This window comes from Crocodylus porosus, unplaced genomic scaffold (assembly GCF_001723895.1).
Source record: "Crocodylus porosus isolate Cpor-Errol unplaced genomic scaffold, CroPor_comp1, whole genome shotgun sequence".
In the NCBI taxonomy this organism is placed as follows: domain Eukaryota; kingdom Metazoa; phylum Chordata; order Crocodylia; family Crocodylidae; genus Crocodylus; species Crocodylus porosus.
This window is the reverse complement of record NW_017728909.1, coordinates 72,610,389-72,638,248: the sequence shown is the minus strand read 5'-3', so window position 1 is coordinate 72,638,248 and position 27,860 is coordinate 72,610,389. Positions and strand designations below refer to the sequence as shown.

Sequence of the window (27,860 nt, the reverse complement as noted above, 5' to 3'; positions counted from 1 at the left end):
CTGTGCGCCACAAGAGGGCACACGGAGGCCTGTACCCCCAGATGTGTGGGGGGGGGACACGAGAGAGTGGGGTGGGGAGGGCTGCAGCTGTGGGTTGGGGTCAGTGGTGTGTCGGCCTTTTCCTAGCATGTGTGGGGGGAGCTGTGCTCAGGCAGGTGGTAGCAGCACTGTGAGGGGGGGGGGGGCTATGGCGAATTTTGGGGTGGCCGCATCCCTTGCCAGTGCTGTTGCTGCCTGCCCCAAGCCCAGCCCCCTCTGGGAAGAGCCTGGCACATCCCCAGCCCTCAGCTGCAGCCTGCCCTGCCCCTCTCCACACAGATATGGGGGCACACCTGTACCATGCCCTCTTGGGGTAATTGTAGTGGTGGGAACCACCCCCCTCTGTGCCCCTTGGATGAGCTGCAACTCTGTACCCTACTGTGTCCCTCCCTGCCCCAGATGGGCAGCACCTGCCCCAGCCTTACTGCCTCACTGCAGGGGCCTTGATCTGCCCCCACGCTCCTTCCCTCTCCCCTCCCCTTCCACTACAACAGACTTACCAGCTGCATGCAGCTGTATTGGAAATCTGGTTGGTCCTTAAAAATCGACTGTTGATATCAGCCCCCAAAATCTCTATCAGTGCACTGCTATCTGAGGGTATTGGTGAGGTAAGTGGGGGGGAAGTGGAGGAACTGAGGATAGTTGGGCTTTACTACAGGAAGGGTCTAAAAAGAAAGGTGAAACACCAATTATTTGTCCCCCTTCAGTGCTTTCAAAAAATGTTTTACCTTGCATTCAGGATACATTTCTCCTGTGACAATTGTGTATGCATAAAAAAGCTGCAATTGTAAATTCTTTATTTCACCATACCAGCACTTGTCCGTTTTGAGGCTGGTGGCAAAACTCCCAGTGATCTGAATGGAGATCTGATTGTACTATGGCATTTAACTGAAAGAAGAATACCCACTGAAATATTAATATTCCTCCTCCTCCTTTTTAACTTGTTATTGCCTAGCATCTTAATCTTGTAGCTTGAAAAAAAAAAAGCCCTCTGTGCAATATAAGAGTTACTTCTGATTTATCTCTTTTCTTAGAACAGTGTAGAATTATTTTTATGATACAAAATCCACAAACACATCCTGACTTGTAAGGATTTTTGGAGTTCCTATTTCCCCTGAAAGCTCCATTTTAATATTGAAGTATTTTAAATGTTTTACTGTATATTTTTCTCCTCTGAATTTAGGAAGAACTTTTGGTTGATCTTCTTTCTGTTGAGAAATTAATTTGTAACATGCTATGTGTATGTGGGGAGAAGAGGGGGTTGTTATGTTTTGAGTTTTGTTTTCTCTATTTATTGCATTCTTTTTGGATAAATAAATACCTTTTTGAGAGGGCTGAAAGGGATATCTGGCAAATTACAACAGCATTGTTTAGTGCCATGTAAATAATATTATCAAGTTCTAGCTATAACAGCATCAGTGAGTTGTAATGTAGCTTTTTTTATGTTAACAAGTCTGTTTATCACAAAACCCTCCAAAAAATAAAAAGTGCCCTCAAATCCAAGCATCTTGGAAGCTGTACTAATGGAATAGATACTGTATTTATTCACATATGATACTCCCCCCCCTTTCCCCCCCCAAGGAAGACAGACACTACCTTGTTTTGGAAAGGAAAAATGAAGAAATAAATATTTTTTCCTTTCAACTTTCCTTTCCTGTTCACAATCTGTTTCCTTGTTTAGGGGAGGGCGGTGAGTGTGGTATGTGAATAAATAATTTATTTCAGTTGTGCAAAACTGAAGACACCTGTCATGTAAAGTCTGCTGACTCTAACATTTAAAAATCTGATAGATTTTTCAAGCCAATAGCATGCACTGTATGTACACCTGATATGTGAGTGTAAATATGCTTGTGCCAAGCTATTCTGTGGATGTGGGTATAGGTGTACAGTTATGAGCACGCGTTCATTTCTTGTACTGAAAACATCTGGGAAATTTCCACCACTAAAAATTGTTCTGGGAGAAGGAGCATACAGACTCTCCAGCCTGAAGCTGTCCTTTGTGCCCTGCTCCCTGTGTCTTCCCCATACCAGGATGATCCTAGTCTGGGAAAGGCATAGGGAGCAGTAGTGGGGAAAGAAGAAGACCTTTCTTCCAAACTGGAGGTGTTTTCTGCAAGAGAAATTTAATGAAAGCTTGTATGCTTTATTTCTACCAGGAGAATGGCGATTCTCCCAGTAGATACGGTATGATGTTATACTATGTATTCAATTTGTAGTGACTTAGATTATGATTTTCACTGTTGAGGATCTGGTGGTGTGTTTCAAGGTAACAAAAACGTTTAAACATGTTGTGTTTAAATTTTTCCAGTGTGTGTGTGTGTATGTCAGACCTCCACTGACTTCAAATACTGAGTTATTCCTGTAGTCCATAGTATGGGCAGGCTTATGTCAAGGAACCTGCTTTTTTTAATAGTTGTTCAGACTTTATATTAAATACAGTAATTCCAAAGTTGATCTCCTATATTGAAAATACATTTCACATGTTTGCTGAAAAGTTATTTAGCCAGATTCCAGATAGTTAAATTGGTCACTTTCACTGAAGACATCACCAGCTGGTGTTTCAGTCATTAATGAAGCAGTCAGTTTGTATAATCTGGGAGGTGAACCAAAAATCATGGTTTTAATTTCATTTAAAGTCAACTCAATGGAAAACCCACCTGCCAGCTTATTAAAATCAGACTACAGGATGCTTTCAACCTGAGGCAAAGATAATGAGCTGTAATAAAAACATTAACTCAATGGCATACATACTCTTGGAGAGGAAAGCATATTGACCTGGAAGGTTAACAAAAAGAGAAAAATAATTAAGGCCTAAGAATAAACTACTGAAACGCAACCATTTGTTAATGTCCTTGTAACAGGATGTAGTCTGCATATGGAAACAAGCAATGTATGTTTCTCAAGTAATCTACAGAACAATTTGGAATAAATGCTAATCCCTGAGATCTTGGAGAAATTACTTCCAGATGAATAAATCAAATTGCCTGAAGTGAATATTAAAATATTTCTTGTAGCCTGGTTCTTGAAGTAGAAGAGTAGCATGGGTTCAGTTTGCAGTTTCTAAATGCATTTCAAAATGTTTTGTGATAAGACTGAATGAGGAATGACCATATTGGGGAAGGAAGAGCAATAATTTCTTTTTATTCATCACTTCTAGTTTTTGTTTTGTCACTTTCTGTATTTTAAAGTAAGCACCTTCAATATTTTACCTTTCTTTTTGTGACATGAAATGACTGGAATAACTGTTACCTTCCTTCCCTCTCCCACAAATGTATTTTATTTAATTTGCAAAAATTTCCAAATATATCTCTGAGTATTAAATATCAGTCACTAATTTAATTATTGATGTCAAAGCTCCTTTCAAGAACTTCACAACTCAGTTATCGGTCCTTGATTTTGTTTTTGTTTTTGAAAACTTCTGACGTGATGTTTTAATTGAAGTCTCAGAAAGAATTGGCTAAACCAGAAAGCATGAAAAATGTAACTGAACAAAAACTGGCAGCTGATAAAAGAGACTCCACTGTTGACATAGTCAGAAGGTCACAACAATACTGACCTTATGCATTTTGGTGTACCATATAATTACTGAGTAAGAGGGAAGAAATGTCAAGAGCAAGAATTGAAAGCACTATTACTATGGTATATCTTCTTCCTTGTACTCTTCTTCATGCTTCTCTGCTTCATACAGTCTTTCCTGTGCTCCTCCCCCCCCTTTTGTCTTGCTATATATTTTTCTCCTTGTAGTGCAAACAAACATTACATGTGATATATTTTAAAAAAAACTAGTCCACAGACATGCAGAAAGCTCCAAAGCATGGAAAAAATAAACCTGGAGGGAGCAGGTACTATTTTATACTGTTTTGTTCCACCTTAGGTCTACTGCGGGTGGGTCCTCAGGCATCTTTGCTTGTCCTGGCTGATGCTGTGTCCCTCCCTCCTCACATGGCTTTTGTACACATGCTTGCACCGCAGCACCAGCCACTTTTAAAAGTGCATGCGTCTGTATAAGCTGCAAAATGTGCCTGAGCATTTGGAAAACTGACAGCAACATGGTTTTGAACTAAAGCACATCAAAGGTGTTTTAGTTCAAAAGCACACTACCACCGTTTTCTTCACACTGATGTGTATTTCACCATTTATACAACTGCATGCGATGCAGCATACTGCATGTCAGCCCACATGTGGCGAAGGCTCAATCAAGTCTGTTCCAATATGTCAGATCTCTGGTGTGTCACAGCACAAAAAGGTGTGTATATAAATGCCCACTGCTGGTGGAGTGGCTGGGAGGCTCAGTGGTTGAGAGAAGGGGGTAGAAATGGAAGTGCAGGAGATGGGAACAATAGAGGCCCAATGACAGTCCTCTCCACTTTTTCCTCCCGTGGGGCAGGGGAAAAAGCAGAGCCCGGTGTGGTTTCCCATGGCTGAAAAGCAAGTTTCATGCAGTTATGCTGATTTTGAGGCGTTTAAGTTGGGAGGCTGAAATGGAACAGATTGTGGCTGAAATGTTCCAGTTCTTAAAAGTTTCAAACCAAGTTATAGTTTGACATGTTTCAGATGTTAAACTGTTTGCCCCCTAAAAGTGTTTGAGCACCAAGGGCATGAATCACTTCTTTTTGTGGGTATCTTGGAAAAGTACTGCTGCTTGTTGATTGCTGCAGGTGTGGATGAGGGTCTGGATGCTCTCTGCTTAAGGTGTTTATCTTAAATGGCAAAAAGTATGGCAAAGGGTCAACAGGAAGAGGCAAACAGCGGTCTGTTGCGTACACCTTTTTACTGTGGTATATTAACTTGCTTGCCTAAGAGTATCTTAGGAGTCAAAAATATCATGTTTAAAATTATTAAGCCCCCTTTACATGTGCAGGTAAAGGCACAATGGAATCAAATGCACAATCCACCCAATTATGCCACATACACGTGGCAGGAGGTGTGGTTGTGGGATTGCTTATTAGATCCCACTGCTTTATCTCCAGTGCAGGTGGAACCTGGGATGATGATCCTGGGCTTCCCCTACACCAGCTCCTGCGGCTACGAGCCCCACAGTTGACACGCCTTGTAGCAGGGGCAGCATTCCCCACGTTGCCCCTACTGTGAGCCTCAATGTGGGCTGTGGGGTTCCCAGAGGGAACAGTGCCAGGATTGCTGTCCTTGCTTTGAGCCTTCTGAGGTATGGGGCTTACGGAGGTGGCAACATGGGGAATGGCAGCCCCCATCATTGTGGGGCAAACAGCAGCAGAAAGAACACTGCTGCTCCTGTGAGCCTCCTCCAGCTCCCCTCCATAGGGGAATGCTGCCACCACTGCAAGGCTCCTGAGCTGTGGGGCTCACAGTGGGAGCAGTGTTGCCCCGCACTAACCCTGCTGCAAGCTCTGCACCTCGGAGGCTCACAGTAGGGGCAGAGCTCTTTCCATTGCTGTCGTTGTGAGCCCTGTAACAATGTGGGCCTCTGGATTGCTCTGTGCAGCAGGACACTGGAAGGTGAGGAAAGGGCAGCAGAGCTGGCCCACCTGCTGCTCTGCCCAGCCCAGCATGGGCAGGGTCAGGTCACTGGCATATAAGTGCTGCTCAGTGTCACAAAGCAGCTGTGGGAACAGGTGCAGCTAGATCCGCATCCTGGTGATCGAAGGGGGGCAGGGAAGAGCTGTTTTTCTAGATAAAAAAACAAAATCAAACACCAACATATATAGGTATGTCAGCCTTGCTTGCCCTGGGGGCTTCTGGTCCTGGGAACCACTCAGCGGGGTTGTGATGGGTTGGGGGAGGGGGGTGGAGGTGGCAGCAGGGTTTATGTTTGTGTATGGTGGGCTATGGGTGGCAGCAGGGGGTGTTTGTGTGTGTGAGAAAGAGAGATGGTGGCGGAGGGGTGGGGGGAGGCGCACTGGGTAGAAACAGTCTCCAGAGCCAGGCCTGGAGTACCTCTGGCCTTGTTAAAGCAGTCTGTGAAGGGGGAGGCTGGCCTCAAAGGGAAGGGGCTTGCCCAGCCACAGGCAGACCCAGTCCAGTCCCTGAATCCCAGTCCAGAGTTTCCCTGGTAGGGCATAGGGACTGCTGCAGCATGGGCACAGGTGCAGGGAGCAGAACAGCCGGGGTTGGCACTGTTCAGAGTCACAAAGCAGCAGATGGGACCGCTGCAGTTGGATCTGTGGCCTAGTGCAGGGTCAGAGCTGCTGCCTGGAGGGAGCAAGTGGGGGGGGCTATGGGTTGGGAGTGGGTGGCAACAGCATGGGCAGGGTCAGGTCACTGGCATATAAGTGCTGTTCAGTGTCACAAAGCAGCTCTGGGAACAGCTGCAGCTGGATCCTCATCCTGGTGATCAAAGGGGGGCAGGAAAGAGCTGTTTTTCTGTGATAAAAAACCAAAATCAAACACCAACATATATGGTCAAATGTATTTTATTATAATGATTGAGGGACTGGTAGGCTTCCAAATTGCTTTAAAAGTGTTAATATATCAGTAAAACATTGTCTGTCTGTCTGTCTCTCTCTCTCTTCCCCTTTCTCTCTTTTTTTTTTTTCTCTCTCACTCTCAGATGAATAATCACAGAAAAACACAGATTTGGGGGGTTGGGAAGGAGGTGTTAAATTTTGAATTTTTAAACACAGAAAACCAGGATCCCTGGATATGACACTGTTCAGTTCCTTCATCATGGTCCATAAGTAAAATGCAAAATTACTGCTAACAAAAACTGCAAATGACACGAACAATGGAAAAGAATGGTGAGAATAGGGAGGCCATATAGAGGCAATTTAGAATATTGGATGAAGTTGTAAAGAAAGCAGTGACTCTGAAAAGGATTTAAGTTTATAGAAGACTAACAATTGAATGTGGGTTCCACTGTGGCAAGAGGCAAATGTGATTCTTTTAGATGTATAAGCTGGGAAATAGTAAATAGTGTAAATGAAGGTGATTTTTACTCCAGTAAACAGCTGTGAGGGTATAAACACCCAGAGATGTGCTGGAGGTCCAGCACATCAGTAGACTTGATTAATTGAGTCTGTTCCTCATTTGAGCTGATGCGCCCAGCGCTGTGCATTTTTAAACTAAAGCACCTTCAATGTGTTTTAGTTCAAAAGTGCGCCACTGCCATTTTCCCAGCGCTGATGTGCATTTCGCCGCATATACAAATGCATGCGCTAGATGCTTTTAAAAGCACCTAGCGCTGCAGCAAAAGCATATGTACAAATGCCCTAGGTCTTTAGTAGAAAAATATGTAAGAAGAACAAAGAACAGAAGCTGGAAATTGGATCTTGGCATTCTCATTTAAAACTAGAGACACTTTTAACTGCGAAGATAAATAATCACTGGAACAAACTATGAAGGGAAGAAGCAGATTCTTCATTTCTTGTGTCTTCACATCAAGACTGGTTGCCTTTCTGAAGGATGAACTCTAGTATTTATGCTTTAGTCGGACTTGAATGTAGGCTCAGTACAGAGGCAATTGAGTGAAATATAATTGCTTATGATATACAAGATATCGCAGTACATGATTTAATAGTTCCTTTAGCCTTAAAAAGCAACAAATCTATTAAAATTAGTGTCTTTGCTCTTGAGAGAGTTACAGAAGAAGAGAGGAAGCTGAACTATAAATTCTTATTTAAATTGATTGAATATAGTGAATTGACTTTTTTCCCCCCTTGTGTTACAAATTGCATCCCTACATAATCATTGCAGTAAGATTTATAGCACTGAACTGAAAGGAACAAGTGGTTGATGCAAATAGTACTTAAGTTTTTCAGGACTCCCATTTCAGACCCCTAATCTAGAATTTTCATCAATATTAGAAAATACAGACAGATGGGAGGACATCCAGAAAGCAAGGAATTATAAGAAGTAATGTGTTTATCTGTAAATACAATGTATTTGTTCATTTAGTGTTTATCCTAGTATAATAAAAGGCTTAGTCTGTCTGTCTGTCTGTCTGTCTAATGTTTCTGACCAACTGCACATGTACCTGGCTGGGCAGTCTGCATGGGCCTAAATCTGCTCCACTGCCGGAGAAGTTTGGCAGCAGGGAACGTGCCCCAGCTGCCTGGGCAGCGGGGCTGCCCTGCCTCCACTCCTGTGCCAGAGGGTGAAAGGGGGATCATGATGGCAGCGCTCACCTGCTGCCCTGGCCCGCCGCCCCCCCCCCCCCCCCCCCCCGCAAACAGCTGGTGGGGCGAGAAGTGGTGGGGAGGGAAGGGAGTGGGATGGGAGAGCGGGGAAGCAGACGGGCGCAGGCTGGGTGAACCCAAAGCAACGGAGGAGCAGGGGGAACACGGTCAGACCCAAAGTGAAAGGGGTGAGGAGTGGGGTCGGATCCCAACTGGCAGTGGGGAAGGGGGATGGGGTTGGACCTGAAACAGTGGGGGGAGGGGGTGAAAAGGGGCTGGACCCAAAGCAGCAGGGTAGAGTGGAGTCAGACCTGAAGAGGGGGGTTGGAGTGGGGCTAGACAAGGAATGGTTGGGGAAGGTGGGGTGCGGAGCCTTTCATGGGGCTCCATCCCCATCCCCCCTGTCATTCTTGATGGGCAATTAGCTACTGTAATATATATAGAAAGGAATGGGTCAAGTACCTACTAACATTTTGAAGTATACAAACAAAAGGAAGGAGAGGACTTGTTTAGAAATAAGGATGTGAAAGAAATGATTGTTTAACTGATAAGTGAGCAACTGGTTAGCTTATCCTTTAGCTCCGGGTGGGCCAAGGAAGGGGGGGAAGGGAAGTCACATGGTGCCTCAGCAGGAGGCAGGGCAGGCAAAAGGAAGGGAGGGGTGAGGGGGACTAGCACCCTAGCCTAAGAAGAAAACAGGAGCAGCCTAATGACTCATCAGTTAAGCAATTAGCTGCTTCTCCCTGCCAGCAGAGGGCGTCACATGGGCTGTGTTGTCTGGCTGAGCTTGCCTCTTCCCTACCTCCCCCTAGTCAGAGGGCTCTGGGAGGCAGGAGTGGATCCCAGCAGCAGTTGTCTGAGCTGCTGTGTTATCAGTCAATCATTTAACCGATATAATTAGAGGAGGTTAAAGGAATTTTTTTTTAAAACCATATTTACAGCCCTATTCAGAAACATGCTAGCTAGGGAATGAATGGGTTAGACTTAACATGGTGATATTAATATGAGAGAAAAGGTATTCAAAAGCCTTGAAGTGGAAGTCGTGTAAGCACTATTGCTTGATGTATTAAAACACAACAAAACAAAAACCCTGGATTGGAGAAAGTGCTAGGACCAGAAGGATAGGTTTTTAAGATTTACCATAATTGGGGCAAATGTGCTAATCCCTTTTGACAATCTGGCTATAACTGTTACAGTGAGAAATGCTTTCTATCCTTGAAAACTTGTCTCTCGGAGAGCTATCTTAATGCAAGATTTTGCTGCTTTTTTTTTTTTTTATATTGTCCCTCTACTGTTTTGGGGGGCCAGGGTGGGAATCTGCTGAGCACTTGCAAACCAGGCTCTACAATGTAGAAAGAATTGCATTAGCAAATGAGTAAATGGGACAGCTTCTCACTGCTTTGGCATCTAATTAAGCTCTGTAAACTAAAAAGGTAGTACAGCCAGTATAACATTGACTCAATATAGCCAGTGTTTACTGAGAGAAAGGAATAGATCTTGGCAGGTCCCAGTGAGTTACCAGGACTTGTTGATGGATTCAGTGATCAGGATATCATCTGTTACATGCTTGTTTCCTGGAGCAAGAATAGCCAGCCTTCTTAATGTCACTACTCCCTAATCTATATTTTCCAATGTTATTATTTTTACAGTCACTTCTATGTACTAGGCAGTTTCCAGACTTTAAAGTGGGATGATCCTGCTACACTGTCCCTCAAGAGCTTGCAGCCCCTAAGGATAACAAAAGAAAAAAAACTTGGCACCTGTAAAAGAGGCTTCTGCAATCAATGTTCCCATTGAAAAACTGCATCTAGGTTATGGTTAGTGTCTTGTATTGGTTCAAGGGTATGTGTTGTAGCCATCTTGGGCAAAAGACATAGGCAGACGGGGTTCTTTGGGTAAATCTGATACTCTCTTATTAGATCAGCTATTGGTTCAACTGTCTGTTAATTACTTGGACCACATCAGAAGTGTGTACTATATACTTTACTCTCTCACACCCAACTTTTCTTCTTCTTTTTTTCCTTCTCCTAGTACACAGGTGAGTTAATTGATAGTTTCATGGCAGGAAAGAATACTGGGGCCAAACGATGTGAGTGTGAATCATGATTGAAATCATGATTTAAATCACTAGTTAGGAAGCCTCAATTTAATCTACAGAAAGTGCATTCTTGTTGTTTGATAGCCTTTATTTGTTTAACTTCTTGAAACTTTTTAGACTTTTAGAGAAGGGTAAGGGCTTGGCTGTGTACACAAACTTGCAGAGAGACAGTAGGGCTGATGGGTGGATAATCAGGTCTGTTATCTCTCATCTTTTTTTTTTTGTGGAAATTTTTTCATATTCTAGGTCAAATTAACCAAATCGGTTCTGAATCCTTTTGATTGAGCAAAACTCAGTCGTTCAAACATACAACATTATGGCATTATAGCCTGTTCAGTAGAATGGGCTGTTTGAAATGGTGTCACTTTGCAGAAAGCCTTTTAAGATTCATTGGGCCAGAAGGAGGAAGCAATTAGTTGCAGTCCAGGGGTAAGAAGGATGCTGACTCAGGTAGAAGTCCTGGGTTCTGGTACCTGTTCAATGACTGTATATCCAGTGATGTTCCATATAAAAGTTAAGTGTGCTGCCAGGGTTAGACCCTGCCAGGGAGGGAGTCAAAGGGACTCCTGATTTGATGATCCTGGTTGGAATTTTGTTCACCCCTAAGTCCCGTCTGTTCAGCCTGGTTGAGACCGAGGATCTTTCTGTACAGAAGCAGAACTTTTGGCTTGTGGAGAGCTCTGACCAAAATGTAAATGAATGTTTAGGTACAAACATCCTACATAGGTTATTTTGTGTATCTGGCTCTTAATTTTTTTAGGGATATTCTGTATTTGGATAGAATGTTTTCCCCTTGTGCCATCAGTTCACTTAAAGATGGAAATACTCCCATCCTCTACTAATATAAATCATTTGGCACAATTCAGTGCAGAAAAACTTTTAATTTGATCAGGAGAACAGCTATGAAAGATACTGCTTAAACAATATGATGCTGGATGTGGTATACAGGTAGGAATTATTACCTATTAAGCCAGCTCTGTTTTCTGTCACATACTTAAATTAAGACGCAATGGAAATCAGCCACAAATGTTACAAGTTTTGTGGAATATTTTTGCGGCTTGTTTCCCCTTTTGTCCCACCATTAAGTCCTTGAACATGGGGCAATATTACTATTTATGGCACAGTTAACAGGTCAATCTTGTCTTAATTATAAAATCTGCCAGCAGCCTATAATGCAGTTCTTAAAACTTAAGTGAAAAATAGTCCATTAATGTGTGGCTTACACACATCTTTTGTAATATCTACCAGACAAGAAATTCTATAGATTGGCTTTCGGTACTGAAAATAAGTGCTTGATTCCACAGAACTTTAAGTAAAATAGCTGACTTCTACAGCCAAATTATGCTTTCAAATAACCACAGTTCTGGGGTGTCCCCTGCTCTAGGGTCAGGGGAACAGTTTTTATGATTCCAAGAACAGCCTTTAGTGGCATCCGGCTTAACACAGAAAATAGCCTTCTGTAGGTATGTCATCACCAGCAAATTTAGCATGCATTTGAGCAGCGCTTCAGGTTTTCATGCCAGAATGTAAAAGCCACCTGTGCAGCTGCACCATTCCTGGCAGTTGATGTAATGTAGGTATTGACATTACATAGATAAAGTGCACATAAAGAAACACCCTGCCATCAGCTTAAACAAGCAACTTGATCCTGCTTGACTCTACTGAGACCTGCATGATTCTCGAAGAAAGAATTCCTGGAATAACCAGGAAAAATAGAACTTTTACTTAAAATCATGGGCTCCAAGACACAAACTTAATTCTCCATCCACCTTTTTGGTGGCTTTCAAGAGCAAAAAAAAATTAATTGTATATCCAAGGAGTGTAAAAGGTGATCTTCCAAGTTGAAGAATAAAAAATTACTTATTTGGAATGCTGAAAAGCAGTTTAACAATTGAAGTGAATTTTAATTTATTAATATATACCCTTGGTATTGGACTTGAGAGCATTTTTCTCTTAGGTTGTTTGAAACTGAAATCCATTTTGCACTAGAAATCCTGCTATGTAGTAGATCAGGATCTTTTACATATTATTTCAGGTTGTCTTAAAGCTTTTACTGTACCCTCTTAGTAAAAGCAGAATGATTCATTTAGTATAAGTCTTATTACAGTGTTAAGATCCCACATGGGTTATTATCTTGCATCGCTACACTTAATGAAGTTACCTAATGTAAAGAATCCATCACTATCCCTTATGACCTGGAATGTTTGTTCTAGGAGATGTGGTTTGACTAATGCTCTTTTTTCCATCCAGGAGAAAGATGAACTAGGGCCAGTTAACTCCTGTGATATTGCTCTTAGTTTTAACTTGTATAGCAGTGGTGTTCAACCTCCTGCTCTCAGAGCCATCCGACCTGTGGGGCTCAATATAGGTCCAGAAATTTGGTGGCAGGGTAACAGTATTGGGATTAATTATTCCCAGAGCTGTGGTAATTAATGCTGCTACCAAATCTCTGGACTCACGGAGTGTCCCGTAGTCCAGATGACATGGCCCCATGTGCCTGATTGAGCCAGCGTGCAGGCTTGTATCAGAGTCAGTTCTAGTTCATGGGTTGGGCTTCCACTCAGGGTCATGCTTAGCGGGGTGCAGTACGTTCCAACCCCACAGTGGATCAGGCCGGCAGACTGACCCCACATCACTCCTTCATCCTATGGGATGGAAAGGGAGAATACCACCGTTAATGAGATTAATCACAAACAGAAGTTTGTGCCATATATCAGACCTGTTAGCAGCAATGCGTGGCTTTCAAGGAAGAAGAGTAAAATGTTCTTCTTGCTCTATTTTTTAATTCTGCACATAAAGTTATGGGGATTGGGAGACTACAAATTATAGAAAACAGGGAATATGTTAATAGAAATTTATGGATAAATGCCAGTCTTCTGACCTGGTAGAGTGGAGTAAGCAGGGTTTTGTAACTTTCTGCTGTGTTTTGTCTTATCAGTTCGGATAAAAATCACTTTCTTTTTGAAACAGCTGCTTCACAGAACCACTGTTTTTAATTCAGTGCTATTTAAGAAATGCCACATACAAAGTGCAGGTGTCCTTGCATTCTTTTTCTTAGTGTGTATTTAAGACAAAATTGTCATTATGTTTATTGGCAGTATATTTTCTTTCCTTGTGGCTGGTGAGCTACTGTAACTTTTGAACTCAGTGTGCAGTAAATGAAAGTATGCAGATCTGAAAGAGCCTAATATGCTTAGACTGTTGTGAAAAAATGGGGCTTAATTTAATAGTGCTTTGGACAATTTTGTCAAATAACTGAAGTCTGATTTTTTTAGAGGCTTACAATAATGATTCATGGCCTCATCATTCAGAGACATGAAAGATATGAGGAATGATAGGGATCAGGAATACAGCAAATTTGTGTGTCATATTCCTGTTTTCAACTGGACTGCGCTATAAATTACAGTAGAGCTAATTCTTTGCAGGCCTAGGTTCTTTATCTATGGAAGATGAGGCCTTAATGAGGAAAAATGGGAAATTTAGGGGAAACCAATTCTATGAAAAACACAGTTCTGGCTTATAAAAATGGTGAAAAAAATAGAAACTTGCAAGGATTTGTTTTCCCTTCACTTCTATTTAATCTAATTCTAGTTTCTGGTTTGTTTTTGTTTTTTTTCTTACAGCAATGGGTCAAGAGGCTGGTAAACCTGCTTGGCCCAAACCAGCAGGAGGATATCAGACTATTACAGGCAGAAGATATGGAAGAAGACATGCTTATGTCAGTTTTAGACCATCTTTGACCAATCAAGACAGAAATGTGAACCAGCACAATGAAGAATGTGAAGGATTAGAATTAGATGATGTTCCAAAAGAGGAGTCTTTATGTGCGTGCCATGTAATTCCAAACTGAGATGCTTTCTGTGGGAGAAGAGGGAGGTGGGAATATACAAAATATGTTAAATTATATGAACACAACCATATTTCCCGTCTTTCACAGCAGTTTAATTAAAACTAGTTTAATTAAAACTAGTTTGTCTTTTAAAATGTTTAAATTCACGTCATAGAATAAAGTTGGACTACACTGAATTAGTTTATAAAATCTAGCTAAATATTATCATTTGAATCGTAAATATATTATGATAAATATCTTGCCATATCTTACCAGCTGCAAACTCTTGCATAATTTCCACTTGGAAAGAAAATACCTTGTGTTTATATGTTTTCTCATAACATAACCAGAAGACAAAATATTTTACATACCACTGAACAACACATTTTTCTGTGGTGCAATTCCATCTACCTTGGTGGAGCTATATTGGGAATTAATTTAACCACATGTGAATAGTTAAAGACTAAAATTCCATCTGTATTTCAGTTTTAATAATTCCATAGCATCATAATTATTCAGTTCTCTTAGGTGGGTTTTTTTTTCAATTATATTAGTTGTTTACAAAGTTAGAGTGCAGTTAAAATAACTCAGTGTAGAAATTCATAATGACCTATTAGATAATATATATATTTCCTTTCAAGTGCAAGATTGGTACCTGTTATGTATCTGCTAGTGGGTTTTTTTAACAGTCTAGATTTTTAAATTCCATCTAGTACATTCTGTTTCTTCCCTTGGGAAATTATTTGACCAGCTAAAAGTTTTCACTTTTTGGAAACCTTTCTTTATGCTCTCCCTAGCTGTCAGTTGACACTAAATTTCCTTCTGTTATTCTTGAAGGTTTTTATAATGCTGAGCTATTCCATTATTTCTCTTTGTTTACATCTTGCAAAAGTTAGTGCTCAATTATGTTCAGATATTTACCTCATTTGCATCATTAGCTAGTGTATGCCTCAAGTGAGGGCTAGACCCTGACTCTCTTTGGGGTTTTTTTTCAGTTTATCCCCTCAAATACCTCTAGTTTTGTCTCTGTTTTTTGTTGTTTTTTTTATAGTACAATTCTATGTATTTCCATTTTCAGGTTTTTACAAGAAATACATAATTGGGGAATATATACTGTCTTCATCCATGCTTATTCCTCTGCTTTATACAGCCATGAAATCTACTGAATATTTTTTCTTCTTAATATTGTTTCCTTGCCAACTTATATCTAATAATGTTGTGTCATATTATCTCTCTATCTTTTTTGCCATGACTATTTTCCAGTTTTCTCTCATTCATCAAATATTTGTGTATTTGGTATATTTCTTCCCAGATGCCCTAGCTTGAATATTTGTAAATTAATTCCCCTTTTATATTGAGGAAAAACCTGACCAAAACATTGGAAGGCATTCCCTGCTACTTCCGGGGTATCCTTGTCTATCTGAACAGCCACAACATGGATTGAAAGGACTTCAGTTTAATGTTAGGTAAAGAGCCTCCTCTAACATTACAGTGAATGCCTAGTACTCCAGTGGTAGCATACATAATCCTCATGTGGGAAATATCAGTCCACAGCCTTCTGTTTCAGAAATGAGTGTTATCACTTAACTTATTTCTGGCATGCAGTAACTGTTCAGATAAGCCTGTAAGTTCATTTTAAATCCAAATATTGAGCTACCATGTGGTGTCTTAGCTGGGTTGTTATGGCACCCCAATATGCCATGAGACCGTTTTTTAGGGGTTCTGTGGCCTGGGTGCTGCAGCCAAGTAAAATTGTCCTACTCATGTTGTGCAGAGTCTAGCTGGACTCCTGCTGCAGTTGCTCTTTGATCTGATTCCACATGAGGTGCACGGGGAAGTTTTCATTTGACAGCGGTGGCAGCAGGGCCCCAGCTGAGAACCACTGAGGTAAGCTGGGACAGTTCAGCAGTGATTCTACGTTGCGGTGATGCTAGATTCAGAGAAGTTATGGAGGGGTGCTTTGGATCTAAAAAGACTGAGAACCATCATAGGTAGTGGCCACTTCTAATACAAGGAAATACAAGTACAAAATTTGCACAAGTCAAATGTTTCTTAAGCAGTTTCCTCACTACAAATATATTTGAATTATTTGCTTTTGAACATTAACATTCATTTAGCCAAATATTTCTTTCCCCCTGCATCTGTCCCTATTGTGCAGGACTTTTCACTACTAGCTCTTCTTTAAGCACATATATATTCTCTGATACATATCTGTTCACCCATGCTTATCTCATTCTTTATCTGAAACCATTGTATCTCATATATATAAAGCTTTCTGTGCCTTTAACAGCAATTAAATTTAAGTGCATGAATCAAAGGCTGTCTGTGCAAGTTGAGGACTGTCTGTGCAAGTTCAAACTCCAGTTTGCATGTGCATTTATCAAGGTCATACAGAAATGTGCGTGCTTTTGAAGTTTTATAGCCAGCTTTAACTTCAAAGCTAATCCTATGTAATAATTTTCTTTATTTAAAAGTTTGCCAGCAGTTTTCAGAGTCTGAAAATTGTCTTCATATTCATTATCATGTTATTTTCAGAAGAGCCCATCAAACCTAATTGGGTGGGACTCACTGTTGCCAAGTGGAGCTTCTGCATTTGTTTTTCATATTAATTTTTCCTTTATAAATCAAGACTTGCATTGTATATTGCAGGTACAAGCTATTCTGTTATAAAATGCCATAATGTAGTCTTTTCTAAACCATGGGAATAAGTGCTGTTTACCCAGTTAGTATATGAGTAGTCTAATATAATATTTGTTGGGGAAAAAAATCTCATTGCCATCTTTGGGCTCAGTTTTAAAAGGTGGAACTATTAATGTATTAGCTGATAATGAATGCCTGTGGTAACTGTCTGATCATCTAGTTGCACTGTAACTCCAGTCAATTGCCAGCTTGTTCATGAGTATTGTTAAAAAGAATATGTAAATGCAGATTCAATCACTTCAATATATTCTTTGCAATTTTTATGAAGGTTCCAGTCCGTTGGTTCCAGTTTGTTCTGCTTTATCAGATGAACCTTTGATAGAAAGCATTGGATCTGAAGTTCCTGTTTGTCGAACTATATTGAGCCAAACTATTGCAACAAATGACTTGCCATTTTCTCCAGTTTGTTACAATGTGGAAGATGACCAAACCTCAGGGAGCAGTGTAAATCTTGATGAAAAGTCAGAAGATTGCTCAGATTCTATTTCTGGCGAGAGTAATGATCTGAACGGTCAAAATGGAATTGCTTTTGTAAATATTGACTCTTATGAGCCAGATAGTAGTGATGGAGAAGACAATGATGATGATCAAGTTGGTGTTTCTTTGACAAAAAAGGAAGCAGAAACACTTCAAGAAAGTCCTGATAGCATGATTTCTGAGTTAGAGAAAGGGGTAGAGTCCTCGGATGGTCTGCAGTCACGATTGTCTACTTTTAACCAGAATACATCTAGAGAAGGTTTGGTAGAACTAGAATCAGTGCCTTTTATGAGGCGTTCTAGCATAGATTCAGACCTTGCCCATCAAAACAACAGGACACTTGAAAAGACCTCTGCAGATGAAGCTGCCCTAAAAAATAACTTAAGTAGTGCTAGTTTTGAAACGCAACAAAGAAAAACTGTAGCAGATGTTGTAATCGGAACCCCTATAGGAACTTGTAATGAATCAAATGCCAATGATGGTAAGACTGAACAAGGAAATTCACCTGAGCTGGTTGTGAGGCCTAAAGTTAGAAAACAGAATGCTACTAACCAGTTGGATAGAAAGAAGCTGCTAGTTACTAGTGATGATGAAGAGAAACGTAGTACTAGAAGGCGGAGTGAGATTGTTGAAGTCCAGCCAGGCAGTGGAGATTGTGCCTTGCGAAATGGCAAAGAAAAAATGAATTCCAGTATATTCTTTGACCCAAAGGACTATGAAGGTGCTCAAAAGAAAACAAAAAGTGATCTAATAAAAAATGTAACTGTTCAAGAAAGAAAAAATATATTAGATGATAGCACTTTCTGGGATGAGTTTGAAGATTGCAACAGACATTTATCTGGCTCCAACAAAGATGAAGACAGGTAAGGTTTTACTCTCTGTGCATGCATGCTTGAGTGTTAATGTCACATCTTACTTTGTAAAATAATGTACTGACCTGAATAACTAGCAACTAACATGAAGATGCAATATCTAAAAATAAAAAAAGTTTGTGGGGAGGCAGGAATGATCATATAAAACAAGTTACAAGAAATTTAAATTATCCTTGACCTTCTTGTGTATTAAACAACTCTCTTGTCTGAGATTTCTGTGCAGAAATTGTAAAGATGCTGGAAATTGGAGTGGGTTAATGGAATTTAAAGAGATTTTTTGGCAACTTTCTGTAGTAAGCAGCCTGTATTGTTTTTAAAAGTTTTCCTATTTCTTTTATGACTTCCAAGGAGTGTTTGTGCCCAGCAGCAAAGTGAAACTTGTTAGCATCTGGAACTTTTGTTTTTCATTTTTCATGATGCAGTCTGTTTTGTGTGTCCTCTGACAACAGCAAACTAGTGATTAATATAGGATGGAAACCTGCCTTATGTAATACCCTTGCATCATGAATGAAATGTTAAGTTTTTAAATCCATAAAATACTTTCTTTTTTTAATTTTCACAATGAGAGAGAAATTCACAATTTTAATTTACTGGTTTTTATAATCCTCACTGGAATTTTAATTAATATAGATAGAAGAATTAGCCCTAGGTAAGCAAAAAAAAAAGCAGGTATAGTATCAAAAAGAAGAATTATTCTAAATATTTAAGAAAGTATGATCTTAAAAACAGTCTTAAAGTAGTTATTCAGCCTTTGGATTGGCAGGGGTTGAGGCGGTTGGTTTATAAAAAATACTAATACAAAAACCCTGCAATAATGGGACATTGGATTTGCCTTAATCAGTGTGACTTTAATATAGCAAAGTTCCCAGGTCATCCATACTCACGTGCATAATTCTTCCCTTTCCAAGGGATCCAAGCCAAGCTTCTTAAAGTGCCCATCAGAATATAAACTTAAATAGGTGGCCAAGCTTTTTAGAGGCAAACTGCCTACAGTTCAAAGATCATTTTACTTGAAGGGCTGGTGAAAAGAGGGTAAATTCATTCACCTTCACTTTGGCGGTTTCATCTAGTTGCTTCAGCTGGGTTGTTTAGGGAGCAATGGGTTTTTTGACTGGGAGAGAAGTATTCTTGAGAAGGCTGTATTATTTTCTATAAAAATTGCATACATCTGTTAGGGATAACATCCCTTCATCTTTTGGCCCTTAACTACTTTTTCACAGAAAGACATAATTCCGTCTTGTCTCTACAAGCAGTTATAGAATTCTTACTGAAAAGTGTGGTACAGAATAGAAAATGGCCCTGTATAATCATGAACACAAATTTGAGAGCTGGATTAGGGCCATAAGTGACTGAGGGCAAGGAACACATATCACCCTCCCACCGTTTTTCATTGCCTCTCGAGCATCAAACTGAACTTTTTATTGTTTAAATGAACCACCTTTTAATTTGATGAGCACTTATTGATGAGAAATCCGATTTGAAATAAGTTGGACTCTCTGGATAAGAACTTAATGATGTGAGAAAGGACTTCAAACCTGGGCCTTTAGCTGGGTCTGAAACTTTTTTTCCCCAACACTTTTTAATTAAGTTGCAAAACGTACGTGGTCAATGCAGTGGTATACTACTGTCTTTACCATGTTTAGGAATTGTCTTAAGAGCCATGGTCAGGCTCATGTTATGGGAAGTCCTGTAAAAATGCTTAAGTATTTCTGTTCCCATGACCTTGAATCTATGTATTCTAGAAGCTCTTTTCCAGATACTATTTAAAATTATTGCCCAAGTGGGAAGAAAACAGTAACTTGAACTTTTCCCTTCCCTGCTACTGCCTGGTGCAGCCCAGTAGGGTTGGTTTAGGGGTGTCAGTTCTTCAGTAAGAACAGGATAGGTTACAGATTAGAAACATATCTCCTCATCCTGTGCATCTACTAACAAAGTTTTTCCTCTTTAGTTTTTGGTAGACTCATAGAAAAATCAGGCTGATTAGGGACTTTATTTATGCTTACATGAGACCTATTAAACTGGTTTATTTCCATCACTTAAGTGATGTTTAGAGTATGAAAAATTTTCTGCATAAACTATTAAGGCCAGTACTGCAAGAAGTTCTTGCTATAAAAGAAAAATTGACCAGGTTATTAAAAATAACCAACCTTCAAAAACAAAACAAATTCAAAAGTTGAAGCCTTTAAATTTAAAAAAATGGACTGAAAAGGATTGTGAACATGAGGGTATACTCATTAACAGGTTTATTCTAGGGGTTTATTGCTGTAAAACCTTGCTTTTTTTCCTCTGTTGCTACCAGATGTTAAATGAGGAGAAACTGCACTTTACAATTTAAGCATTGGCTCCCATGATGCAGCCTATTGCTTTGCTGTAGAGTGGCAGGTAAGAAAAATATGGGCCATATGCTTGTGTGTACTCTGCACTGTAATGGTGGAAATAAAAGAAACCACTGAATAGGACACACAGATTAAAAAAAAAAGCCAAGCAAACCTACAAATGCTGTAGTAGAAAATGTACTATATATAAAAGTTTTGACTCATCTACAGACTTATCCTTGTAAATTAGTAAAGTGCATGTGACTCTACTCTGGAAAATTCTTTAAGCGGAAAAAATATCTTGAACAATTTGCATGTTTCAGGGTTTCTAAAATTTCATACCCATACACGATAAAAGGATTTTAAAGAGAGCATGGATATCATGACAGGCAGCCTCCAACTTCATATTCAGAACCTTTCAAACACACCTTTCAGATGGCTAGCTTGCAGAAATGGGTGACATTACAGTCTTGCTTTCTCCCCTTCAAGAGGTGCTTGGCTATTATGATGATAGCATAACGTAAGAAGGAATCCTGTGTGGGCACTAGCCTTTTTCCTTAATTCTTATACTTTGGGTATCAAAAAGTCTGACTGTGATGAGCTGAAATGGGCAGCCCTGTAAAGTGTGAACTTTTGAACATTATTTTTAAACAGAAAATATCTGTGTAAACTTAGAGACAACTTTGGGACAACTTGTATACATACATCTATCACTATTAGAAATGATGTAGTTGCACTAAAATTTCTACATAAATAAAAGTGAATTTCTTCTAAAATTTGTTACTTTTAGCTAGTGATACATGGAAAAGTGAGATAAGAGTTTAGAGAGGAAGATAGCCGGAGTTTTAGTACAGTATATTCTTAGTGGTATTTTTATAGAGGACTGTAAAATGCAAAGTATTATCAGTTCAGATTTAGATTTTAGCAAGTCCTGTTCCATATGATAAAACACCAGAATTTCTTTCTCAACTGCTATAGGTTTTGTGCTTGAAAAAACCATGCCTTACACTGGTCAAAGTATAAAACTGGTAAGATAGAGAAAATATTTATGCTTCAAGATATAGATTGCATGCAAATTTCTTGTCTTCTTTTTAGTATTGCAACACACAATAGCTTCAATTTATTTCAAGCATGGATAAAATTACTGCCTAATTTAAATAAATCATTACATTCTCTTCACAAATCAAAACATTAAATATAGCCAGATTTAAACGCTCCTGAAGCCTCTCAGTATTTCAAACACAAAAACCCTTTAAGATAAACTCTGTAGTTGGTTCAGTTAGGTTTAGTTTATGCATATGACTAGCCTCTAGGCATTTCAGCTTACAGTCTTAAAATTGAAATATCTCTGGGACTGACGTCCTAAAACATGGATAAATATTCTGTAATTGTTCATTTTGTATGTCTCGCATCTTAATTTAATATTGACTGATTTGGATTAAACACAGTGTAAAATAAAAGTATTTAGAACTGTTAAGAGATTGCAATATTGGCCACCCCAAACATTTAGTGGACCACAGAAATCATAAGACTTTAAACAGTTAGGTTCTTTTTATTAGACTTCTTTTAATGTTTATTTGGTTCATATTTTCACAGACCATGAGGTCTGAAAACTTCATTTATTCTCATATGCCTATGACTCCAGTGTCTGGGACTGTTCAGCAACTGCATTTTAGACCCATGGCAGGCATTGCATTTATGGCACAGCTTGCATGTTAATCGTACCATAAATTGCTGTGTGCCTCATATCCAAGCAGTTTTCAACAAAATAGGTCTAGGTGTTTGCTTCAAGCACTGAGTCTCGTAGAGACCATATAGAAACCAACCCTGTTGTCTGTTCAGGGACTGGAGTTCATAGGAGTTACCCTGGGCTCCCTTCTGGCCAGAGTTCATCTGCTGTTGGGCCTGTTCTAGGCTTTACCCTACCCACATTGCAGCTTCACTGAACGACACTGGTGAGGATTACTGTGTCCGTTCTAGGCCACATAGTCTCTCATATCTTCGTGATCCTGTATACTAGACATGCAGTCATGGTTATGGTCAGTATGTTTCTTAGGAAGATATTCCCTGGCTATGAAGGTAAATTATCTGCTGATCAGATCCTTCCTATCCAATATATGCAAGGAAGCCCTATTCCTCCCCTCTAAGTAGTCAGTAACCGCTGTGGCAAGAATTTGTCAGTTGCCTTCAAGGAAAAGAGTTATTTTGCCTGTCAGAGGCAAAGTTTTAATCTGAATGCTCTGGATTTGGGAGTGTTATGGAGAGCATGACAGGACAGTGTAGTCGGTTTGATATCAGCCAAAAAGGGACGTGTGAGGAAAAGTTGTCAGCCCTAAGATGCACCTTTTAATGGTGCATCTTCCAGGGCTCCAGAATATCAATGGACAGACTTAGTGTGCATGCACCCTTGCTTCATGAGTGGGAAATCAATAACTATCTTTTATGTCGGTGGTGCTCAACCTGTCCAGCCCCATGGGCCAGGTAAGTGGCACGGGGCTGGTATGCAAGCCTTATATATTGTGGGGTGGCATGTGGGGTAGGTCCACTGGTGCAGTCCAGCCCGCTGGTTTAGACTTGCATGCTGGATCTGGCTGCAGATTGACCCCACATGTTGGTGTGGTGTGGTCTGGCTCATGAGATCATGTCACCCAACCTATGAGGCTCCCCAGTGGGTCCTGAAGTTTGGTGGCAGGATAGAGGTGGCAACATTAATTGTCACAGAGCTGTGACTTGTCCAAAATTCCTTACCTAAGTTTGCCATTTAAGGTTTAATTGGGCCAACAAATCAAGCTGTTGATGTATTTTCCTAGAGCCTTCCTCCTCTAGAGTTTGAGGCACTATAAGCACTTGACATGGAGAACCTTGTCCCTGTACTGGTATAGGATAAGCCTTTCAGGAAGCCTCTTCAGCTGTTTGCCTTTTTAAGCAAGAAAACCAAAGGTGCCTTCTCCCCCTCCACCCATGCCTCGGCTGAGAATCTGATCAGATTAAAGGGTTCAAATGAGCTATGAGAGCACAAGATAGACCCACTTTTAGTTGTCAGAGTTCATTCCACCAGAACTGGGCATCTTCTGAAGCTGCATGCAGCACTGTACATATCTTTACTCTTGTGGAAGTCTTTAAGGCTAATGCTGCGGCTGCTGCTTACCAGGAAGTGGGTTTCTAAATCCTAGGCAGTGTGCTTGGAGTCGCCCACAGTGAGAGTGCACACGTGAACAAGTCCTCAAAGGAGAGAGAACTCCATCTGCTGGTAGAATAATTTTTCTTCTGAGGGGTATTTTATTTATAGTCCATATCCCTCTGAAGCAGGGGCAGGCAATTATTTCAGGCAGAGGACTGCTTACTGAGTTTTGGCAAGCCATCGAGGGCCACGTGACAGGCAGCCGGGGCAGTTAAATGTAAATTTTCTAAATGTTGGCCACCCCTGTCTGAAGCAACTGAGTAGCAAGAAGTGTGCAGTCCTCTTTACATGTTTAGCACTATGCATGAAGACGTGGTTACGAAGTGTACTATGTGGATAAAGGTAAGGCAGAAAAGTCTATGAGCTGCAATGCTTGAGGTACATGGCACATTCCCACTGAAACTATGCTTATGGATATCACATCACAAAAACTCCTGTTACCTGCAAGTATCTTTTCCTGTGTAGATCAGATGGCTCTCAAAGGTATTTATGAACTAATCCAAAATAGCAGTTAATGTGGCTGAAAGCTCTTATTGGACAGGTTTTATTTACTGTTATTGTGTCAGAATAATCCAAGAGAGTAATAAAACTGTAAATCCTTTTTCAAAGGGAGAAATAAATACATTTACAGTTCATGCAACTTTTCCTTCATCTTTCATTTGAAATGTGGCCTTCCAAAGATGCTTTTATTTGGTTAAACACTTTTCAGCAAATCTTTTCAGCTTGTATTTTTACTGTGAGATGGAAAGAAAAGTCTCCTCTTGTGAGTTGGAAGGTATCACATTTGACATACAGGTTTCATAAAGACTATCAAATTAAAACTTTTGAACAGTAGAAGTCCCAGGACTATTTACAGTCATATATGTTATCTGCTCATCCAACCAATGATTCTTTTGTTTGTCTGTCCATTAAAGTTCCCTGTATCTCTTTGAGTAACATACACAATTATTTTTGCTTTGATATGTTCTTTCTTCTTGTTAACAAAAGATCTAAGAGCTATATCTTAGAGTGCTGTTTGATAAGTTCTGTACCCTACTTCTAAATAATCAGTTAATACTCCTGTTATGTTGAAGCTTAGGTCATAAGAGTGGCATCCAGCCAGACATTTTCCTGTACCTTACTGTTTGGTCTAATGATTAAAGGCTAAATTTCATAATTCTTCACCTTGTTCTTAAGCAGACTTTCTATTTGGTCTTTTGGACCAATGCACCAATTAATCTTCAATACTTTCATTTTTCTTACCTTTTACTTTGTCTTCTCCCACAAATATTTTCAGTGGGAACCTCAAAATTGCATATCAAGCAAATTTGGAGTGTGGGGCATTCCCCTCCCCCTGTCAACAGGTTCCTTGCCCAAGTTTATAAAGCCTTGCATATTCAGAGATGAGGCCTTCACCATTCACTTATGCATTTGGCCTCTCTCAAGATCCTTATTATCTTCCTAAGGGAGTAGAAAAAAATGGCAGGGGTCAGCTTTCCTAAGGTATTTCATGGACTTCACATAAGATGAAGGAGAAAAAGTCATACTAAACAATAACCATGGCTCTGTTTAAAAATCAAGTTATCATGAAAAGTAAATGCCTTATTTTTATAAGAAAGCAAAAGCTTTTGGGGTCTGTCACATAACAGCAAGATCTGTTAATAGTACACAAATAAATTTATTTCAGAAGTACAGCATATATAGGAAAAAAATATCTTCCCTTTAAAAGAAATAGGAAATAATAAATTTCTGGTCATTTTCTTTTCCTGCTGAGCTGTTGATACTCTAAGTGTAACATTGACTTGTCTTAATCGCAGCTCTGAATGCAGTGATGGGGAATGGTCTGCCTCTTTACCCTCCTACTTCGCTACTACAGAAAAAGACCAGTCCTCCAGTGATGAGAGCTGGGAGACTCTTCCAGGCAGAGAAGAACATGAACCTGAAGTGCAGAGCAACAGTAGTGGCTTAGAAGAAGAGAACCCAGAATTCTGTTTGCAAGGAGGGTATGTTTTTTTTATTATTTCAGAATGTTGTTTTTTTTCTTCAGCAATGATTTTTTTTTCTCCAAGTAGAAAGTTGGTATTAAGAGGATGTATGCCCAATTGTGTTTGTAGATATATAATATTATTTCAAATGAGTTCAGCATTTACTTCAGATTTACAATCGTCTCCCAATTGTATTAGAAACAATACAGTATTGGCCTATATTTAGACTAGGAAATAATCATGGTGAGTCATACAAATGAACTTTGGGTGACTGTTGACTTCTAATAGTAGATATCAGTACTCTAGTACAATTACAGAATTACTAAAATCATATAAGCCAAAAAAGAAAAAAAAGAGAGATGATTTGGTAGAGTGGGTAAATTCATCTAACGTAGCGAGAGACGATTTATCTAGTCTTTGGCCATATTCATTGTTGTCTCTCTTTCTCTTTACCATATTTCTACAGCTTTTAGAAACGGTCTTGTATAAATCTATTTCCACACTTCTGTACAATTCCTCTCACTTCTCTTCTTTTAATGATCACTGAATTTATCGTTGTCTATTTTTCCTGCAGTCATAGCAGTGAACGCATTAACCTGTACCCAATACTAAGCTTAGAAATGTTGTGTTTATGAGGATTTAGATACAGTGCCCTGTGAGTCAGTTTCTCAATTTATCTAGAGACGTTTTTATTAAACAGCAGCAGTCATGCCTTCCTTCCCTGGTTTTTCCTATTCTCAGGTGCTCTCTGCTTTTCAGCACAAGCCTGTTCCATTATGCTTTTCCCCCGTATTTCATATGTAATGTTTTTTCACAAATTTGTGAAAAAATTGCATCTTAAAACATTACATACATTTCAGTCCAGGCACAAGATTGTTCCTATCTTTGCAACTGTAACCATAGTGATATGATTTGGAAATCAGATATATTACTTGCTGGGTAAAATAAATGTGAAACATTAATTGGTATGTATTTGGCCTTTGCGCGTATGTTGTTTTTTATTACCACTTTAAACCCTTGAAGATTTTGGCCTAAAATAAAGTTTAAGTTATGAAAACGTAAAGCCTTTGACTTCTCAAGATACTTGGTATTTTCCTAAGGGAGTAGAAAAAAATGGCTGAAGTCCGCTTAATTAAGGTATTTCATGAATGGAGGAGGAAAAGTTTTATATCAAACAATAACCATGGCTCTGTTTAAAAATCAAGTTGTCATGACGAGTAAACTCCTCTCATTTTTATAAGAAAGCAGAAGCTTTTGGTCTGTCACATAACAGCAAGGTCTGTTAATAGTACACAGTAAATCTATTTCAGAAGTACAGCATATATAGAAAAAAAAATCTTCCCTTTAAAAGATATAGGGAATTTCTGGTTGGTCATTTTCTTTTCCTGACAAGCTGCTGATACTCTAAGCACAACACTGACTTGTCATTTATGTCTGTATTTAGGCACTGATTTTTGAATGCCTGTATATGGGCAGTTGACAGTACAGCTCAGGTAGTTCTGCTAATAAACATTGTCTACTACAGGTAGCATAACTTCTCAAGCATAACTAGAGAAGAGGCATCAGAGGCAGGCAAGACAAAACAGTACTCAGCATGCTAGTACAAGCTCAACCTAGTTTTTATGTGCAACTTGTCATGCATCAGACTCCTCAGCCACTTGAGAAGCTGTGGTGGTATCCAGTAACCCACCAAAGGTGCAGTCTCCATGGACTTCTGAGACCAATGGCTGCCAATGAAATAGGTAGTACTATCTGAATCTTTTAAAGAAAATAACAGTATTCTAAAACATGAATAAATAACTTTGCTTTTCTGTTGACAGTCTAAGTGTAATTAAAAATATTCTAACTCAGCAGTTCTCAAGCTGATTTATAGAGCTGCATATGTCACAGTGGTGAAACATATGTTGTTAAAGTGAGAGAGAGTCCTAAAAAGTTTGTTGTGCGTGGAGCAGTCTTCAAGTAGCATGATCTGACTTAATTTTTTTGGAGCTCCATTATATGACTGTCCAGTGTTGCACAAGAATTTGTCTGTGAACTTTTGCCTTTACATGGGTAGTTAATATAAATTCACCCATGATCAAATTTTCTTCCAAAAAAATTGAAAGAGTAGCAAAAACATAAGAAGGAGGAACCAAACTGTAAGGCAATCTGGAAATTAGGAGTAGATGATAAAGACAGATTTGGTAATAACAGATACTTACTTGCTCTGCATTCAGAGAAAGGAAATAATATTGTACCAAATGTGGAATATAACTAAGAAACAATAAAACAACTTTTATAATACAATGTTTTAAT

The 27,860-nt window shown here is 39.6% G+C and overlaps 1 protein-coding gene across 2 annotated transcripts in view; it reads left to right on the top strand.

Moving 5' to 3' along the window:
- The window catches only part of PJA2 (praja ring finger ubiquitin ligase 2), an 83,250-nt gene that overhangs the window by 28,317 nt on the left and 27,073 nt on the right, over positions 1 to 27,860 (top strand). Inside the window, exons 1-4 of one of the 2 annotated variants that reach the window (XM_019532462.1) lie at positions 13,964 to 14,051; positions 15,369 to 15,522; positions 17,025 to 18,096; positions 25,398 to 25,583. In XM_019532462.1, coding sequence (XP_019388007.1) covers positions 15,516 to 15,522; positions 17,025 to 18,096; positions 25,398 to 25,583 — 1,265 coding nt within the window. In that variant the 5' untranslated portion in view covers positions 13,964 to 14,051; positions 15,369 to 15,515. Of the gene's footprint in view, positions 1 to 13,850; positions 14,052 to 15,368; positions 15,523 to 17,024; positions 18,097 to 25,397; positions 25,584 to 27,860 lie in introns of those variants that run through there. The other variant, XM_019532461.1, reaches the window with a different exon arrangement.